This window comes from Myotis davidii, unplaced genomic scaffold (genome assembly GCF_000327345.1).
Source record: "Myotis davidii unplaced genomic scaffold, ASM32734v1 scaffold221, whole genome shotgun sequence".
Taxonomy (NCBI): Eukaryota; Metazoa; Chordata; class Mammalia; order Chiroptera; family Vespertilionidae; genus Myotis; species Myotis davidii.
In genome coordinates, this window is record NW_006293349.1 from 7,496,751 (window position 1) to 7,514,987 (window position 18,237).

The window sequence follows — 18,237 nt, forward strand, 5'->3', positions numbered from 1 at the left end:
CCTCTTGCTTTTGCACACAGCTTTTAAGAAGGGCAATAGTGAAGGAATGCCCAGGGCAGAAGCTACAACAGCAAAAGCTCTAGCTGTTGTGTTACGAACATATTCATCCATATTATCTATATCGGGTCTCATGGTAGAGATCATAGTAGCCAGACCAGCAGCCTAAAAGGTAAGAAAAAAGGATAATCATGGGCTGATAACATTAACCCTCAACCATTTCTTTGCAAATCGAATAATCCCATCTACAGATACAAAACTTTCTCCTCTAGAAATATAATGCAAATACCTTTGCCAAATTAGAAATAATCTCTCGGCCTTCCACTCGAGCATAGTAATCTTCATCAATCAGCAATGGTTCAATGACCACAAGGATCTGAAAAAGAGAAAGAACTGAATTTCCACACCAATTACCGATGCCACCCTTGTAATAAAATGAAATCTAAAACCACAAGCATATAGAACTCATTTTACTAGAAAATTTACTTTGTTCTTTAAAAAGCTATACATCTGCACTTTTTAATTCTACTGTTTTTAGAGAGAGGAAGGGAGAGGGAGAGAGATGGAAACATCAATGATGAGAGAATCATTGATCAGCTGCACGCCCCCTACTGGGGGGAGATGATCGTGACCTCCTGGTTCATGGGTCAATGCTCAATCACTGAGCACGCAGGCTGGGCTGCACTTTAGAATTCTAATCCATAACCGCCACAAGCAAAAACAAATGTTTAACACTAAAAGCCATGCTATCAAAACAAATTTTCTCATCCTAATCTAGTATCAATCAAGCAAATAAAAAAATGAGTAGTAATATGAACCCATTTTAGTAAAGAGGGCAAAATGTTACGTCTACCTATACACATATTTTTGTATGTGTGATACATGCTTGGGAAAAGAAAAATGTCTGGGAAGACATGTAAATTGAACATTGATAACGCTGTCTTGCAAGCCAGTAAAATTTCCCTTTTTATTGTAAACATACAGCATTAGCTATTGCTTTTATCAGAAATTTTAAATTGCACAAATACATTTAAGTTGGTAAAAAAAAAAATTTCATTAATTCCTTTCATATTAAAACTATCAAACCAGACTTAGCCGGTTTGGCTCAGTGGATACAGTGTCGGCCTGCGGACTCAAGGGTCCAGGTTCGATTCCGGTCAAGGGCATGTACCTTCGTTGCGGGCACATCCCCAGTAGGGGGTGTACAGAAGGCAGCTGATCAATGTTTCTCTCTCATCGATGATTCTAACTCTCTATCCCTCTCCCTTCCTCTCTGTAAAAAAATCAATAAAATGTATTTTTTTAAAAAATATCAAACCACTAGAAACACTACTTGAGAACAACAAACCTTATGCACATATGGTCGAACTAGGTCATCAAGTTTGTATAATATTCTATCAATAACTTTGACAAGCAAATGACGTTCTTGATCCTCAAGTGTAGGAGACATCAGCAGAGGAAGGATCTGATTAAACAAAGGACCAGCTCCAAATTCACGAGCTTTATCAGTAATCTGACGCAATGCAGCCTGGGGGAGAAAAAGAATAAAAGGTGTTTCTTTGTAATTAAGCATTTAGAACAAGCCAATTAATCCCTAATTGTCTGTAACTTAATCTTTACAGGCATTTTACACAGAGTAGCTTAAGTTCATTCCCATTACAATTACTCTGAAGTGTGAATTCCTATGACAGAAGTTCAATGATTCAGTTAATAAAAGGTAACAGAACAATGGCCACTGGAGTTATAAAATTCCTTAATCACCCTGTAAAAGATTACCCACCCATCTTCAAGCCATATAGGATATTATTACAATTCCTCATATAATCCCACTAATTTGCTTGAGTCTTCAGCATGTTTTAAATGCCTTAGGACAAAAAAAGAGAATCTCATTTTTCAATATCTCTATTAGCATAAAATTCCGTGATTAAAAAGCTAGGTCCTTCTTATTACATATCTTTATTTCACTCATACTATGCCGTTGGTAAAGCTGAAGAAGTTAATACATTTCTAAACATAAAATTATAATTAAGATGATGACTTAATGAATTGGCACTCACCTTTCTCATTGGAGGTGTACCATTCTTAATTTTTAAAAGCAATTTCATTATTTTTCTCTCTTTTTGCTCTTCTGGACTAAGTGTTGATTCATCAACATCAACCTAATAGAGTAAAAAGAAAATAATTGAAGTTGGACTGAGATATGATGACTTAAAATCCCTAAATAAAGGTATTATTTTATTTTTACTATTATCACTTACCAAAAGTTTATCAAAGTACTGAATATCATCAGGTTTTAAAAAGGGAAGGTTTCCAGATGGTTGGTCGTTGACACTTTTCATAGTTCTGTCTTCAGTTTGCATGTGGAAACCAGTCATACCACCCAAAGGTGTTGGAGTGGCTGTGAGCTTTCGAGCTGGAGTTCGAATAGGAACATAACCAGCTGGAGGAGGAAGTACCTAAGACAGTTAAAAAAACAGTTAAGGATTTTCTTGATTAAAGATGAATGTCATGAATAACATTTGCACTTTAAAAATATTTTACAGTTTATTAGCTAGGAAGCTTTTTGCTTGGAGATAGGAATTACTACTATCAATCCCATTTTCTATCTTGATTATAAGTTTAAAGTATATATGACAAATTCATATTTCTCATCTGTTAATAAAACTTAAGTATATTAGAACTGTGGGAAATTTAGGAAAATGAAGCATATTATAAAATTCTGATCACTTTCAAACATTAACATATATAAACATGTTGGTTTTAATAATAAAACAAAAATCATGACACCAAAATCAAGTCTTAAATATTTAAGTCGCTTTACGGAAATCAAATAAATGCATGCAAACTAAAAAACATTTACCAAAGCCTTGTAAAATACACACCATTTGAATAAGTCAAAGAAATTTCACTGAAGATTCACTAAAGAGGATTTTTTCCCTCCTATTTCTATTAAGGAAATCAATGACTGCAATTGAAAACACAGGCAGTCAACACAGGTGCAGAATGTCTACACCCACTTTATGGGTGACTACAAAAAGTTATAAACACCTTAAAACAAACCTAATAAGGGGGAAAAGACATGAACTGTTAAAAAGCAATGGGCATTGGCAGAAAAGGCCATAAATGATGTAGGTTCCAGCCCTGGTTATGACACCATCTACATGCCCAGACTGCCTTCAGACTAGCAAATGGTGATCCTTGAGCCCCAGGGACCTAGAAAATTTTATAGTTAAAAATAAACTTCAAATTGCTATGGTAGAGAGAGAATACTCGGTGTTCACGGGCAATCCATGAACTTGTTACATACACAAAATCTTGTGAGGCACCAAGTTAAATAATCCTAACCCAATTTGAGCTTAATCCTGGGATCACTAATAAACTGAAGCAGCAAGCTATTCCATACCCCCAAATCAGCATTTCTCAAAGTATATGGTCCTAGAAGTCCAGGAGATTTCTCACCTTCCAAAAGTAATAAAAAGTTCCATGTAATTTATTTTCACTCCTATTATTTTTGGAACTGAAATATACTTGGAAACAGCTAAAAGAATGTAATGGTAGTAGTAAGTTTAGACAAGGCCAGAGCAAACCTGACATAAATTTCTTGAAAGAATACTTAAAACGAGAGGGCACAGGCCGGGCTGAAGGACCCCCCCACCTCCACCCCCAGTGCACAAATTTTTGTGCACCGGGCCTCTAGTACTTAAAATAAAATTTCTATTTTATATCCTAAAAACCATCACATTCATATTCCATGTTATTACCTTATATCCTTCTGGAAACATAGCATCTAATTCTTCATCAGAAAGTGGGCGATTTCTCTCATCAATTTCTCTCTCCCAACGCCAAGCCTGAAGCTGTTCAGGAGTCATACTCATTATGTGACCTGGAGTAGGGGTAGCCATGTTCATGGCTGGTGTGCCAATTGGTGTTTTCCCCGGGGTCAGAACAGGAGTGCTTCCGCCCATCTGACTAGCTGGTGTTTCATCCCAACGTGATTTCCTTTTACTGGCTCCAGGAGTGGGTGTTTCACCAATTGAATCTCCACCTCGATCTGTTCGAGGCGTCTCAGCCCATCCACTTCCATGCCCAGGAGTATCTTTAAAAAAAAAAAAAAAAGTGTTAATGTCTAAAGTTTTAACCGTCAAAAATTTACTTTTTATTCTCAAACAGCTAACATACTCAAGGTGATCAATTTCAAAAGCAGAATATTCCTAAAATGCAGGCCCATTTTAGGTTTAAATGTTTCATATTTATCCTCCCCCTTCACTAATTTTTGTTCCTTTTCCACTGACTACAGAAACAATACCTAGCAAACATAAGGAATGGGAAAACAAAGTATTTTTTAACCACCCTTAATATCACAACCACTCTTTTCATTTCCCCATACAGCTGAGATATACAGCTGAGCTTGTTTTGTGTGGAAATTCTATATTGCTTCTTTCATCCATTGCATGGCAGGTTCTCTCCCATATCATTAAAGATTCTGCAAATAAATTTTTTAAAAATATTTTTATTGATTTCAGAGAGGAAAAGGGAGAGATAGAAACATCAACGATGAGAATCATTGATTGGCTGCCTCCTGCACGCCCCAACTGGGGATCGAGCCTGCAACCTAGGCATGTGCCCCTGACCAGGACAGAACCCAGGATCCTTCAGTCCACAGGCCAACGCTCTATCCATTGAGCCAAACCAGCCAGGGCTATAAATAAATTTTAATACAGCAGATGTACTACGAAATCTTAACTTGCCACAGCTCTCATAAACAGTTAAAGAAATATAGCTTTAAAGGGTTAATACAAAAAAAAAGATTTGGGAAAAGTCATAAATACTGAAAGTAGAATAGAGTTTAAGGAGACAAAAATGCGGAGTTATTACTTTATGGGTATGGAATTTGGGGTGATGAAAAAGTTCTAGAAATGAATACTGGTGATGGTTGCACAACACTGTGAATGTACTTAATGTCACTTACTTGTACACTTAAAATGGTAAATTTCATGTTATATATACTTTACACAATAAAAAAAAAGGTTATGACCTACAAACTTTACTTCTTCTTAATGTTTTCCTTAAATTTTAAATCTCCTCAAGAAAGGAAAAGAATTAGGCATATGATCTGCTCAGTTGTTTTTTTAAGTATTTATTGTTGAAAGTATTACATATGTCCCCTTTTATCCCTCCATTGACCCCCTTCTAGCCTAACCCTGCCACCTGCCTCACTGCTCAGCTATTCATCTATCCCTAAAGCAGCAGGTTATTTGCTTGTCTAACCAGAACAGAACAGATTTGGAGCTATAAATACACCACTCATCAAGTCAGTATTTCATCCAAACAATGCCAGACTCCAGTACCTCTTTCCGTCTTGGGGGTCTCATCCCATCGGTTTTTACGAGCACTGGAAGTTGCGCCTCCGTGGCCTGGTGTTGCATGGCCTGGTGTATCCCCACGTCCAGGAGTAGCAGCTCCCGCTGGTGTGTGACTTGGTGTAGGATCCCATATTTTTGAGCCTGGGGTTGCTCCAGGAGTCTCACTTCCCTTTGCGCGACCTGGTGTCTCATCCCATCTTAAGGAAGGGGTATGTCCAGGGGTCTTAACAGAACAAACACATTTTATTTCACACACCTACACACCCACATAAAATAACTAAAAAATTTCTGTTAAATTTTAAATGTGATCTCACTTATATGTGGAATCTAATGAACAAAATAAACAAAACAGAAACAGACTCATAGATACAGAGAACAGACTGACAACTGTCAGGGGAGGGAGGTGGGGAGCTGGGTCAACGGTATGATGATTACCAGAGAGAAAGGGGGCTAAGGAAGGTAGAAGAGGGTAAATGGGAGATAAATGATAATAATGAAAAAAGACTTGATTAGGGGTGGTAAACACAATACAATATGTAAGACGTTGTATTATAGAATTGTACACTTGAAACCTATATAACTTTATTAACCAATGTAACCCCAACAAACACTAAAAAAAAATTTTAACAAATGCTTTAGTTCCTTTCTCCATAATTTGTTAAATTTATTTATTTATATTTATTTATTTATTAATACTCATCAGAGGATCTTTTATTTACGTCTTTAATTTTTTTTTTGTTAAGCCTCACCTGCGGACACTTTTCCATTGATTTTTAGGTAGAGTGGAAGAGGGAAAGACAGAGAGAAACATCGATGTGAAACACATCGATTGACTGCCTCTGGCCAGGGCCAGGGCTAGTGAAAGAGAGAGAAACATCAATGCGAGAGAAACACATCAATTGGTTGCCTCCTGCATGGGCCCATAATAAGGCCCGGGGCCAGGGAGAAGCCTGCAACTAAGGTATGCACCCCTGACCGGAATTGAACCCGGGACCTTATGGTCTGCAGGCCAACGCTCTATCCCAAGTATGTCAAACATGTGGCCCATGAGTATTTTTGTGGCCCAGCCAATGTAACGGTACGTAAGAAACGTTTCAATAAAAATTTCATAGCTTAATTTTTTTACAATATCCTGTTATGCATAATTATTACAGAGTTCACTAGTAACTGATTACTATAATCATGTTGCATTAATTTCCCTTCCGCACAGGTGCACCATTTCTCTCCACTAATACCAGCAGCGAATATTTTAGCAGCCACGTCATTAGTCTTGTACTGGCTTGTTTGGTGTGCACAATAGGAAATATTTTACTTTCGGAGAACATGAAAAATAGGTTTATTTGTGTTATGCTTATTAATCTGTGCACTTATTCAGTGTCTGGTAAGTTAATGTTCAAGAAAAAAATATTAATTAAAATGTTCTATTATTTTATGTTAACAATGATTCATGTATTTCAGCCCTTTGTATTCAGCGTGTCTCTTATCAAAATAAACCTACATTTCTGTGAAAATTGAAGCTTCTGGTTTTTTTTGCAGCCCACATAAACTTAAACCTTGTTTATTTGGCCCAATGTTAGCCTTTGAGCTTGACATGCTTGCTCTATCCACTGAACCAAACTGGCTAGAGCTATTCTCTATAATTAAAAGTTAGAATAGATTATCGTTTTGTTTAAAAGATACGTACTTTCAAAAAAGAAAAATAAATAATACGTACTTTCTAGCAAATATGTTTACGACTAACCACAATTTAAAGTTTTAATTTGGAGCAGTGAAGAAAGCCCTCATTTTAAAAATACTGCATTCTAAGTATGAATCTTAGTTTTGCCATTACTAGCTCCGTGACTTTGGGAAAGGCACAAAGGTTTCTCTGTCTAGATCTGCAATCACAGAATTTCAGTATAAGTAGTTCTCAAACCTACTGAATTCTCACCAAGAAACACTATTTTTGTGTTTTCCTTCATTCTGTGTTTATATATTTGATTAATATAGACATTTTGGATCACGTGGGTAATTATAGCTAAATATTGCAACACGATTTCAATCCTTAAGATTAATTTATATTTACAATCACATTTGCATTATTCCTCTAACTGATGCTAGCAAAATCGGTGAAAAAAATTGAAAGTGGATTTAAGTAATCAAAGGTTCCACAGCAATTTACATAGAGAGACTAAATAGTAGGTATGGGAGGATGGAAGATAAGCAAGTGATAGCAAAAGAGACTGCACAGTACAGACAATACCATATGTAGCAACACACTAAGTGATTCAGTGTGATTTGTATTTAAATAATGACATAAATATTCTATAGGTTTTGTACTATACTTTTTATGTATTTGTTTTAAAATTGGATGCTCTACCCAACATTAAGAGTTCTAGCTAGCTTTGTTTGCAAACTTGCATAAATACAATATATTTAAAACTCATTATTTTTCCCTTTAAAAAGATTCTATTAGTTAGAGCTGGGAAATTTTCCATTAGGTGAGTAAAGCGCATAATTTGTTCAAAATCTCAGTTGGCACCTTGATCTTACAGAACTATAAGAAAATATATGTCTGCCCTAGCCAGTTTGGCTCACTGGATAGAGCATTGGCTTGGGGACTGAAGGGTCCCAGGTTCGATTCCGGTCAAGGGCATGTACCTTGGTTGCGGGCACATCCCCAGTAGGGGTTGTGCAGGAGACAGTGGATCGATATTTCTAACTCTCTATCCCTCTCCTTTCCTCTCTGTAAAAGGTCAATAAAATATATTTTAAAAATATGTGTGTGTGTGTTTGTGTGTGTGTGTGTGTATATATATATATATATATCTGTTTCTTAAGCCACCCAGTCTGCTTTGTCATGAAAGCAGACAATACATTTCATGTGAGAGAAAAAAAATTATAATGGTAAAAAAAAAATTATAATAGTATTAAAAAATACAATGTAACCACCTCTGCTTGATCCCAACTTGACAGCTTTTTGGGAGTGGCACCAGGAGTCTGATCAGCTGTTTGATCCCAACGGCGTTTTCGTTTTGAGGGCGGCTGGGACGCTGCTGCTCCATTGACGACTTTCAGTTCTCCAGCTTTAGCTTTTTCTGCTAGTTGTTGCCTAATTTCTCTCTGAAAATAATTGAATAATCACTGAGTATCTTTAAAACGTTTTCAACATATTTTCATATCATTAATACAAACATTTCTATTTAACGTCATGTCATTCTTCACTCACTCTCCTTCCTATGCTAGTGGTAGTCCTGGTCTTATTTTCCCTCTCTTCTCTGTATTTCGTTTCATACAATGTCCTTCTGCTCAGTAGATGAGCAAGTACAGAATTTATAACAGAGCACCCTACTCTAGACAGTGAAGCAAATCTTCAGCCAATGGTAGAGAACTAAAATGCTTCCATTGAAAAATAGTTTTATTTAAAACTCATATAAACAGCAAATCAGAATATGTAAGATAGAAAAGTGGTAAAAAGTGAAAAATTTTAAATTATGATTTTAATTATGTAAACATTATATATAACATCCCAACAAATGCATTTAATTTCCAACACCCCACTTAATTTAGACAATTCATTATGTATTCATAATAAAGTTATGAAGGCTAACTACTGAAACAAAATGAAGCAATTTCTGTAAGCCAGCAGTAATTCTTCAAAATTCTCCAACCATATCCAAACTCAATTTTATGGGAGAATTAGAGGTTTTTCAAGGAATGGTTTAGCTACTTGGCTTTTTCCTTACACACTGGCTTCAGGTACACACTATCATCCTCCCCACAGACATAGTCACTAGAAGAAACGTATGTATGTATATGGCCAAGGGGCCAGGGACCAGAAAAGGACAGAAAAAAAGCTTAACATGGGAGGTGGTAGAATTTTGGGTAAGGTTCTGTCTCAACTTTACTTTTATTAATAATACTGAATTACTTGTTCAGCAAATGAAAAGGAAATATAAGTCTCTCAATCTCAGCTTTATTTCTAGTCTTTCACAACCATTAAAATAAAGAGCAGGTTCATACCTCTTCTTTAGTCAAATGCTGCTCTCGCATTACATCCATGTAAGTTCTAGCATTCATTTTAGGATCAGGGGTCTTCCCTCCTGCAGAAAAGAACAGCAACAGGACAAGAGTACAATAAATAAACTATAATTAGGTTCAACTGATTTATCTGCCCTGCTCTAATATTATGTTATTCCATATCATTTAATTTATTTTTTGATGGAAAACTTTAATAATTATACATCTTACTTTTTATTGAGTTTGCTGATCAATTTAACCTGTTTGAACACAAACATCTACAGCAGTTTAAAACAAATATTTTAATGCATATAAAAGCAAAATGACAGCACAGTTTAGTCTTCAGAAGTGATGGGTTCCTGGGTTGCTAATCCGGAATACGTACACTTTCGTGCCTTTGTCTCCATCAGCAGTTCTGACTTCAAGCAGCAGAATAGAAGCCTAGAAAATTATCTCTTTACCATTAGTAACACTTTGGAAAGATATTTATATTCAAAACATTACCTGTTGCAAGCTGTTAAAATCCTAACTACAAATAACTGTAACTAGGTAAGTTCTTCATACAATGTTCTAAAACAGTTATAGTTTAGCAAATCTGTTTTAAAATATACCTATAATCTTATGCTCATGTCAGGTTACTAAAAAAGGGCTTCATGCTTGTTAAAGTTTTGTTGACCCAGAAACATTTTTATCTTTAGAAAGTATGATTACAAATGAAAATATATTACTTGAATATATTACTTTCTACCAGTTATTATGATGCACATAGAAGAGAAGTGGCATACAAAGAGATGTGTTAGTCTCTTGGTTCAAGTTTCAGTATTTGCTTTTCAAACTTCAAAATATCTTAAAGAAGCCCAAACAGTATATAACAAGATTCACAGAGGAACACTATGTTTTATAAAATGTGATAATTAGCTATACAGTAGTATAGCATCACAATTTAAGAAAAATAAAATAATAAAATTCTAAGACATTTCCTATGCTGAAGATCATGCCCAATTGGTAGTGTCATTCTTTCTGACACTAGCTCTGATAAGACTTCCTTTGGAATACTTTTTCACCATAATCTAGAGAGGATGTGTTGAACTGCACCCTTAAGAATGCAGACAGGACTGGCATATAGCAGTACTGCTGTAGGAAAGAAATTAAGGACAGTTAGTATGGGCCTGTGAATTCTGACATACATGTTTAAATCAATTACAATTATGCAAGTAAAAAAAGAATATCCCTACTAATTCATGCAGGCTGAACGTCTAATTTGTAAACCTGCAGCAGAATCTCATTTTAAGAAACAGGCACCTAATTTTGATTTTGAAACTCACCCGAGGAAAGCTTCCATCAGGCTCACTATGCCCCCTGTGCTGACCTGCACACTAAAATTAGCAAAACAGACTCCAACTATTAAAAATATCAAAGCCTTTGTATACATACTTTTGTTTTAATTTTAAGTATGCTTAAAGCAAAGTAGGTGCACTTACTAAACTATATTTAGAGAAATATGAGGGGAGCTCTAATGTGAGAAAGTTTCTCAAAAGTAACAATCCTAAAATCTAGGATTTGGAATGGAAACTTCCAAGAATTTGAAAGTATTTTGACCAGAAAAACACATTTGTTCCAAGTATAGAAAGCGTACCCAAAACAAAAGTAAAAGAAAAACCTTTAACCCTTTGCGTTTCTATGGCATTGGCTCATTATTTTCTTGTCCTTCTACCTGGAAAGAAAACTTGTATTATAAAGATGAAGAATATGGCATCTTTGACTTCAACCAAATCTATACACATCTATAATAAGGGGGATTTTTAAAAAGAAAAGCAAATTCATAAGCATGCCAAAAAAAATCAAAGGGCTAAAGAGAGCTTAATACAAGCAAATTCGTGAAAACTAAAGAAAAATGGGAAAGAATTACCATCTGCAAAAGGATCAAGACGCTCTGGGGAAATTATCATGGTCCGCCTGTGCTTTTTGTATTCATCTTCCCGGTCAGCAATCTTTGGAGGTCGGTGCTCAGCAAATGGATCATACTGAAAAGAGGGATGCCCAACTTAATACCCACTTTATTAAATAACCAAAGAGAATATCTTAAACAAAAAGCGGAACATTATAAAACATGTAAAATGTTTAATAAATGCCTATTAATAAAAGAAATATTTTAGGGATAAGTATTAATATGAAAAAATAAGTAACATAGAAATGAAAAAAATACCTGTCCGTATTTCCATAGTTGAAGTCTTCATAAAATGATTACCTTTATAAAATTTACTAAGTATTGCCCCAACTGGTTTGGCTCAATGGATAAAGCGCCAACCTGCAGACTAAACGGTCCCAGGTTCGATTCCAGTCAAGGGCATATGCCTCGGCTGCAGGCTTGATTCTTAGCCCTGGTCGGGGCACGGGCAGAAGGCAACCAATCAATGTGTCTCTCTGTCTCTCGCCCTCTCTTCCACTCTCTCTAAAATCCATGGAAAAATATCCTTGGGTCAGCATTTAAAATGAAATTAATAAGTATTATTTCTAATTTTCCCAAATCAACTCTCCTCAAAACATTCTAATAACTTGACTCTTAAAATATATGGGCTTCCATGGGAATTGAGACAGTTTTCTTTAGCTGAGTAAACTCTGGATTTAACAAAAAAGAAAAAAGTCACCTGTTCTGTTGACTGTGGTATATCATTAAGCAATGCCACAGGGGCATGATATCCTGGCTTCTTCTGACCAAGCAAACTTGTAGATGATGAGTAGTCATCGTCATCCTGCAATAAAATGCCACCAAAAAGCCATAAACAAAACATCAGAATTTAAAAATTAGAAAAATTATACTAAGATTCAACATGAAATCTAAAGACTTACTGACAGTGTGAGGTCTAAACCCTTGTACACAGAACTTATAAACATGTGAGTTTTCAACTCAAAAAAAGTTATTAAAGAAATTAACCTTAGTTTTTACTCATTTAAAAATACTAAACAAGAAATGCTTTCTGTGGAAGCCAATTAAAATAAAGTAAGTATGAACTAGAAAAAACCTGAGCATTTTGTTTTCTCAGAGAGGGCATGATGAAATTTGTTTTTCAAATTTGGAAACTAAAGTTTATTTAAAAATCTCCACTTTCCTTTTTTGTTTGTTTGTTTGTTAACATGATTTAACCACGAGAACAAGTAAAAGATGTTTTAAATGTACTTGTTTCCCTTATAATAATATTTAAGCAGAAAGTGTTGTATTATTTTACTAGTGTAAGAAATACAACAGTGGGTAACTCTCAAGATCTTACCACTGATTTAAAAATGAAACAATTTCTCCTTCAGTTTCTGGCACATATAGCCACCACTATCTCTTACCAGGAGGTACGATAGGCTTCTAGAAATTTTACCTTTGCAACTTTCTAATTTACTTTTTAAAAAGTGCCAACTACAAAATAAAATGTGGCTTGAGTGTCATAAAAATAACAAGTTTGATTACCTATATCCATAAAATGTCTATTACTGAATCATACAAAAAAGGGATAGCTATTCCACCAAATTTGGATGTTTGAGATGATCTGTCAAAATGTAAGCTATGGGAATATATAAAAACACTCAGATGTATTTCAAAATGAAAGTGGTCATCCTCCAGAATAACTGAAACAGGCACGAAGAATCCATTAATAGTATCAATAACAAAACAGCACTAAGCACAAATCAGATTCAGGTTACAAGGACAGCTGGCTGCTCACTATGAAGTCACTTCCCATGTGGGTTACTCTAAACAGAGCTCAGTAGTAAGGATTTACTTTATACAATTAATGATTTGTAGGTGCTTTGCTAGATAAATAAACATAATGGTTCAGAACTAAGAGGAAGGATTCTTTCAACAGTTTTATCCTCCAAAAGGAAGATCTCCCAATTTCCAAAATGTCTGCAGATTAAGCCAGATGACTCAAAGAGAAAATACCTTTATATTTCTTGCTCTCCACCCAAAGAAAATTAAAAATGCTTGACTCTTGTATACTTTGTACTTACATCTTCAAGTTCAGTTGCAGCAATTGATGTCACATACCCAGCAAATCTGCTGTCACTTCCACCATATATTTCCTGGTCATAATAACCTGTAGAATCAAGGCCCACTCCTTGAGCTTCATCAAGAGCTGCCTTCTTGCCTTGAATTTCTCGAATCTGTGCTTCAATATCTGTAAGAAAGTTAACACAGACATTAATTTCATTTCCAAAGAGCACTCAACACAATGCATTTCCCTACTAGGTATTATTTAGGATACTCTTCTAAATATACAAACTAAAATAATTATACCATATAAGGGGTTAGAACTATAATTATATAAAGCACTGATTTTTAATACATTTAATATATCTCCAAATCAATAGACAATACTCCCATACGGAACAACAAATTACTCTTACATTAAGAATGGGTTACCAACGTTTATTAAATTACTGTTGAATTCTAAACCTTTCTCCAACTTAAAAAATAATACTGTCAATATTGACTAGGGATAAAGAATAACACTCAAGATTATTCTAAACTCAACACTGTCAGAAATATAAAAACAGCACCATGGAAAGTGGTCCTCAAACTTGAACGTGAAGCCGAAACCGGTTTGGCTCAGTGGATAGAGCGTCGGCCTGCGGACTAAAGGGTCCCAGGTTCGATTCCGGTCAAGGGCATGTGCCTGGGTTGCGGGCACATCCCCGTGGGGGATGTGCAGGAGGCGGCTGATCGATGTTTCTCTCTCATCAGTGTTTCTGACTCTATCTCTCTCCCTTCCTCTCTGTAAAAAATCAATAAAATATATTTTAAAAAAAACCTGAACGTGAAACTAATTGTTTACAGGTTTTGTTAAAATGCAGTTGGCCTGGATCACACTCAACTTTCTGCATTCCTAACACGCTCCCAAGTCATGTCCTAAACAGCTAGGCTCACACTGTGAACAGTAAAATAAAGGGCAATCTAACTTCTTAAGCATGGAATTCAGAACTCTGCATAATTTGGCTGCAACCATCATTACACTTATTAGTTCATGATTAGAGTCTGAGATCTGGCCCTGGCCGGGTAGAACTTGGTTGATTGGAGCACGGTCCTGATGTGCTAAAGTTTCGGGGTTCAATCCGCAGTCAGGGCACAAAAAACAATCAACGAATGCAACAAATAAGTGAAGCAACAAATCAATGTTTCTCTTTCTCTTCCTCTCTCTCCCACCCTCCCTCTCTCTCTAAAATCAATACACAAAAAATAAAGGTTGGGAAAAAAGTGTGTATAACTATGATTTTTTATAAAGTCTGAGATCTGAAATCAAAACATCTGCCTTCAAAGAAAGGTTCTTTCTCTACTAATTAATACTTCATTTAAACATGTGTACCTCAGTTTCCTACAACATAAAGGTTTTTTTAAAGGATTAAATCACCACCCCCACCTCCCCAAGCACCATGTTTTCTATTCACAGGTCTAGTATTTAGAAGACTGACATCTGGTGAATGACGAATCAACTCTCCTCAACTGCCCCCCAAACTTCTCAATTTTTAATTTTGTCAAGAGTAGGAAAAATTAAAATACAGTGAACACTCACATAACTTCACCTGTATTCATCAACTGTGTATATATGAGATAAAGCAAATGTGTGTACATATAACTTTTCTAAACCATTTAAAACTCCTAATATTTCTGCATCTATTTCCAGATCTAGGACATTCTCTTATATAAATAACCACAACAGATTTAACATGCTCAAGAAATGAGCATGCTAAACCTTAATAACATTATCATCTAATATATTATCTAGCTTCATATCTCCCCAATTGTCCTAGTAACAAACATCCTTTTCCACAATTGATCCACAATTCAAGCAAGAGCCAGGCATTGCACTTAATTGTCATGTCTTTAGTGTCCTTCAAATACAGATGAGTCCTCCCAATTTTTTTAGCCTTTCCTGACACCAGGTAACTTTAAATTACAATTTTAAATGTTTAAATGTTTCATTTTAATTATCTGGATAACACAGAGTGGCGGAAAGAAACAAAATTTTTACTGCCAGTGATTTTCTGTAGCCTAACTGATGCTTTCATTTTTGCCAGATCATTACCTTCAACTGAATTACACCTTAATACCAGCTACTCTAAAAAGCTAATTTATTGAATGCCGGGCGGGGTGGGGGGGGAGACATATATAATACTCTTTGTAATACTTTAAGCAATAAAACAAATTTTTTTTAAAAAAAAGCTAATTTATTAGTTTGCAAGGATCCAAAAGGGGAAAGATTCAAATGCTAATCCCGACCCCACGCTAAGGGAGAAAACCCTCTGTAGTTCCAAAGATGGGTGCAGAGAAAATGGAATAACAGTACCCAGTCTAAGACACAGCTGGGGCAGGCACATTTCCCTATAAGAGTGAGAACAAGTCTCAGAAACTCAAAGTAATGGAACAGGTTTACTACTGAACTAGCAGCCCCAGTTTGTACCCAAATCTCAAAATTCTTAGATCTTTTATGAAATACCTTTAACCTCAAAAGTTCCAACTCTTCTGAATCTTTGTCATTTTTTTCCTTTTCTGGCTTTACTGATCTCATTAACTGATTAGGTAATGTAAAATCTTCTACATGTTAAGATATAGACATGCTTTTTAAAAAACTAAACTTGCTCCAATTATCTACAGAAATGTCATTATTCAACTAAAACTCCCCCCCTTTTTGGAAGGGAATTCTGATCTTAGAAACATTTCAACCACCAGAAAACAAATCCTTTCCTAGAAGGTCAATATTAATTAAGTGTGAAATCTCAATTCATTCAAAAAATTATTTCCAGCCCTGACCCGTTTGGCTCAGTGGATAGAGCGTTGGTCTGCGGAGTGAAGGGTCCCAGGTTTGATTCCAGTCAAGGGCATGTAACTTCACTGATCGATGTTTCTCTCTCATAGATGTTTCTAATTCTCTATCCCTTTCCCTTCCTCTGTGTAAAAAATCAATAAAATATTTTTTAAAAATTATTTCCATTTACTTAAAAGTTATTATAGCACTGGCTGGCTGGAGTGTTGTCCTGCGCACCGAAGGGTCGCAAGTTCAATTCCTGGTCAGGACACATACGCAAGTTTCGGGTTAGATCTCAGGAAGGCATATGGGAAGCAACCAATCGATGTTTCTCTCACATAGATTTCTCTCTCTCCTTCTACTTTCCTCTCTAGAATCAATGAACAGCATATCCTCATGAAGATAATAGTGTTTCCTTTTAAAAAATTACTTTAAAAAATATTTTTTTAATCCTCACCCAAGGATATTTTTCCATTGATTTTTAGAGAGAGGTAAAGAGAGAGAGAAACATCAATGTGAGAGAAACACACCAACTGGTTGCCTCCTGCACGAGCCCCGCCATGCCTGGGCCCGGGAGGAAACTACAACCGAGGCATGTGCCCCTGACCAGAATCAAACCAGGACCCTTTGGTCCACAGGCTGACGCTCTATCTACTGAGAGAACCGCCTAGGGCTACTACGTTACTTTTAAGTCAGAAAAATGTAATGCTAAAATTACACTTGTCTAACAAATACATCAAATTTTATCTGGCAGTTCAGTTTGACATCAAAAAATAGTACTTCAGAACTATGGGTAACATCTTATCTATTATTTGCATTTTAAACTAAGACCTAAATAAACTGAGATTAACCACCACTGGTCACACCTCATACAACCAAATTCTGTCCCTCTACTCATTTACCCTTCTGTGCCTTTTATTTCTATGCCTCAGATACTGCTAACTCCAGCTTGTAGCATTTCCTCCTCCTTGATGTGTTTTTATTCTTAATTTTAAATTCATATTGTTTGCAATCTTTTAATCACTGTTCATTACATGTTACAGAGCATAGCCTTTGGATGTTAACCATTCACTGACACTTTTTAGTCAGGTCCATAAGTGTCATCCATTCTGCACAGCCAGTGCAATTGATGAGCAAGGATTTTTCAAATGAGACTTCTAAAAGACATCCAGAAAAATATCTCACCTCTCAGGCTTTCCCTTAAACAAAATTCCAGTAAGACAACTAACTACAATGGTAAATTATTTTACTGAAAATTACAGATATCAATTCCTAAACGATGAACTCCTGATTAACATTAATTCAATAACTAAATTCTAAAGAAAAAATCCTTTTCAAAATCCTTAAGCAACTTTTCCCTTTTATTTTACCAGCAATATTCATACTGAAGTCCACAAAAGTATACAAAGCAAAATAATTAAGTGAACATAGAAAAATAAAAATTTCAGAATATGCAGAAAAAATAACTATCTCAGGCATTCTGCAAGCAAAAAATTAGAGAAAAAAACTTTTCAGCTTTGTGATACCAAAAAATATCTACTCAAGAGATAGTGGCAAAACAAGCCACTGGAATTTTTGGATAATCCATTTTTCCTTTCCAAAACAGAAAAGTGTTCCCCCACTTGCCATAGTCAGCAATATCTGCAGAACTGCTGGATAGCAAGATTATTCACACTAATAATTGTCTACATTTGACATGTGCAAAAAGGTCCAAAATTTTTTATTTCATTTTAATATTTCAATACTGGAAAGCATAAGCCACACTGATCAAGGTAAGAAATAATCAAGTTGAGAGAACCAAGATGGCGGCATAGGTTAACGCCAGAATTTGCTGCCTTCAACAACCATTTCAAAAGTGAAACTAAAAGACAGAACGGACACCACCCAGAACCACAGGAACGCTGGCTGAGTGGAAGTCCTACAACTAGGAGGAAAGAGTAACGCATACGGACACTCAGAGGAGGCGCAGTGCTGAAGTCAAATTCTGAGGTGCGGAGTGCGCAGAGCGGGCTGGCGGCGGAGGGCGCGGTTGTTGTTTTCAATCGGGAGGGAGTCGCAGACTCTGAGCTCCAGATCCGGTCGAGTCTTTA

General features: G+C 35.9%; 1 protein-coding gene across 1 annotated transcript in view; it reads right to left on the reverse strand.

Moving 5' to 3' along the window:
* The window catches only part of SF3B1 (splicing factor 3b subunit 1), a gene marked incomplete at its 3' end in the record, with an annotated part of 35,080 nt that overhangs the window by 9,138 nt on the left and 7,705 nt on the right, over positions 1 to 18,237 (reverse strand). The window contains exons 2-13 of the mRNA XM_006767117.2: positions 13,356 to 13,567; positions 12,008 to 12,112; positions 11,269 to 11,383; positions 9,363 to 9,442; positions 8,292 to 8,462; positions 5,346 to 5,583; positions 3,759 to 4,093; positions 2,256 to 2,453; positions 2,055 to 2,156; positions 1,346 to 1,525; positions 287 to 373; positions 1 to 162 (exon numbers count right to left, since the gene is read on the reverse strand). Of these exons, the coding sequence (XP_006767180.2) occupies positions 1 to 162; positions 287 to 373; positions 1,346 to 1,525; positions 2,055 to 2,156; positions 2,256 to 2,453; positions 3,759 to 4,093; positions 5,346 to 5,583; positions 8,292 to 8,462; positions 9,363 to 9,442; positions 11,269 to 11,383; positions 12,008 to 12,112; positions 13,356 to 13,567 (1,985 nt within the window). The remainder of the gene's footprint in view (positions 163 to 286; positions 374 to 1,345; positions 1,526 to 2,054; positions 2,157 to 2,255; positions 2,454 to 3,758; positions 4,094 to 5,345; positions 5,584 to 8,291; positions 8,463 to 9,362; positions 9,443 to 11,268; positions 11,384 to 12,007; positions 12,113 to 13,355; positions 13,568 to 18,237) is intronic.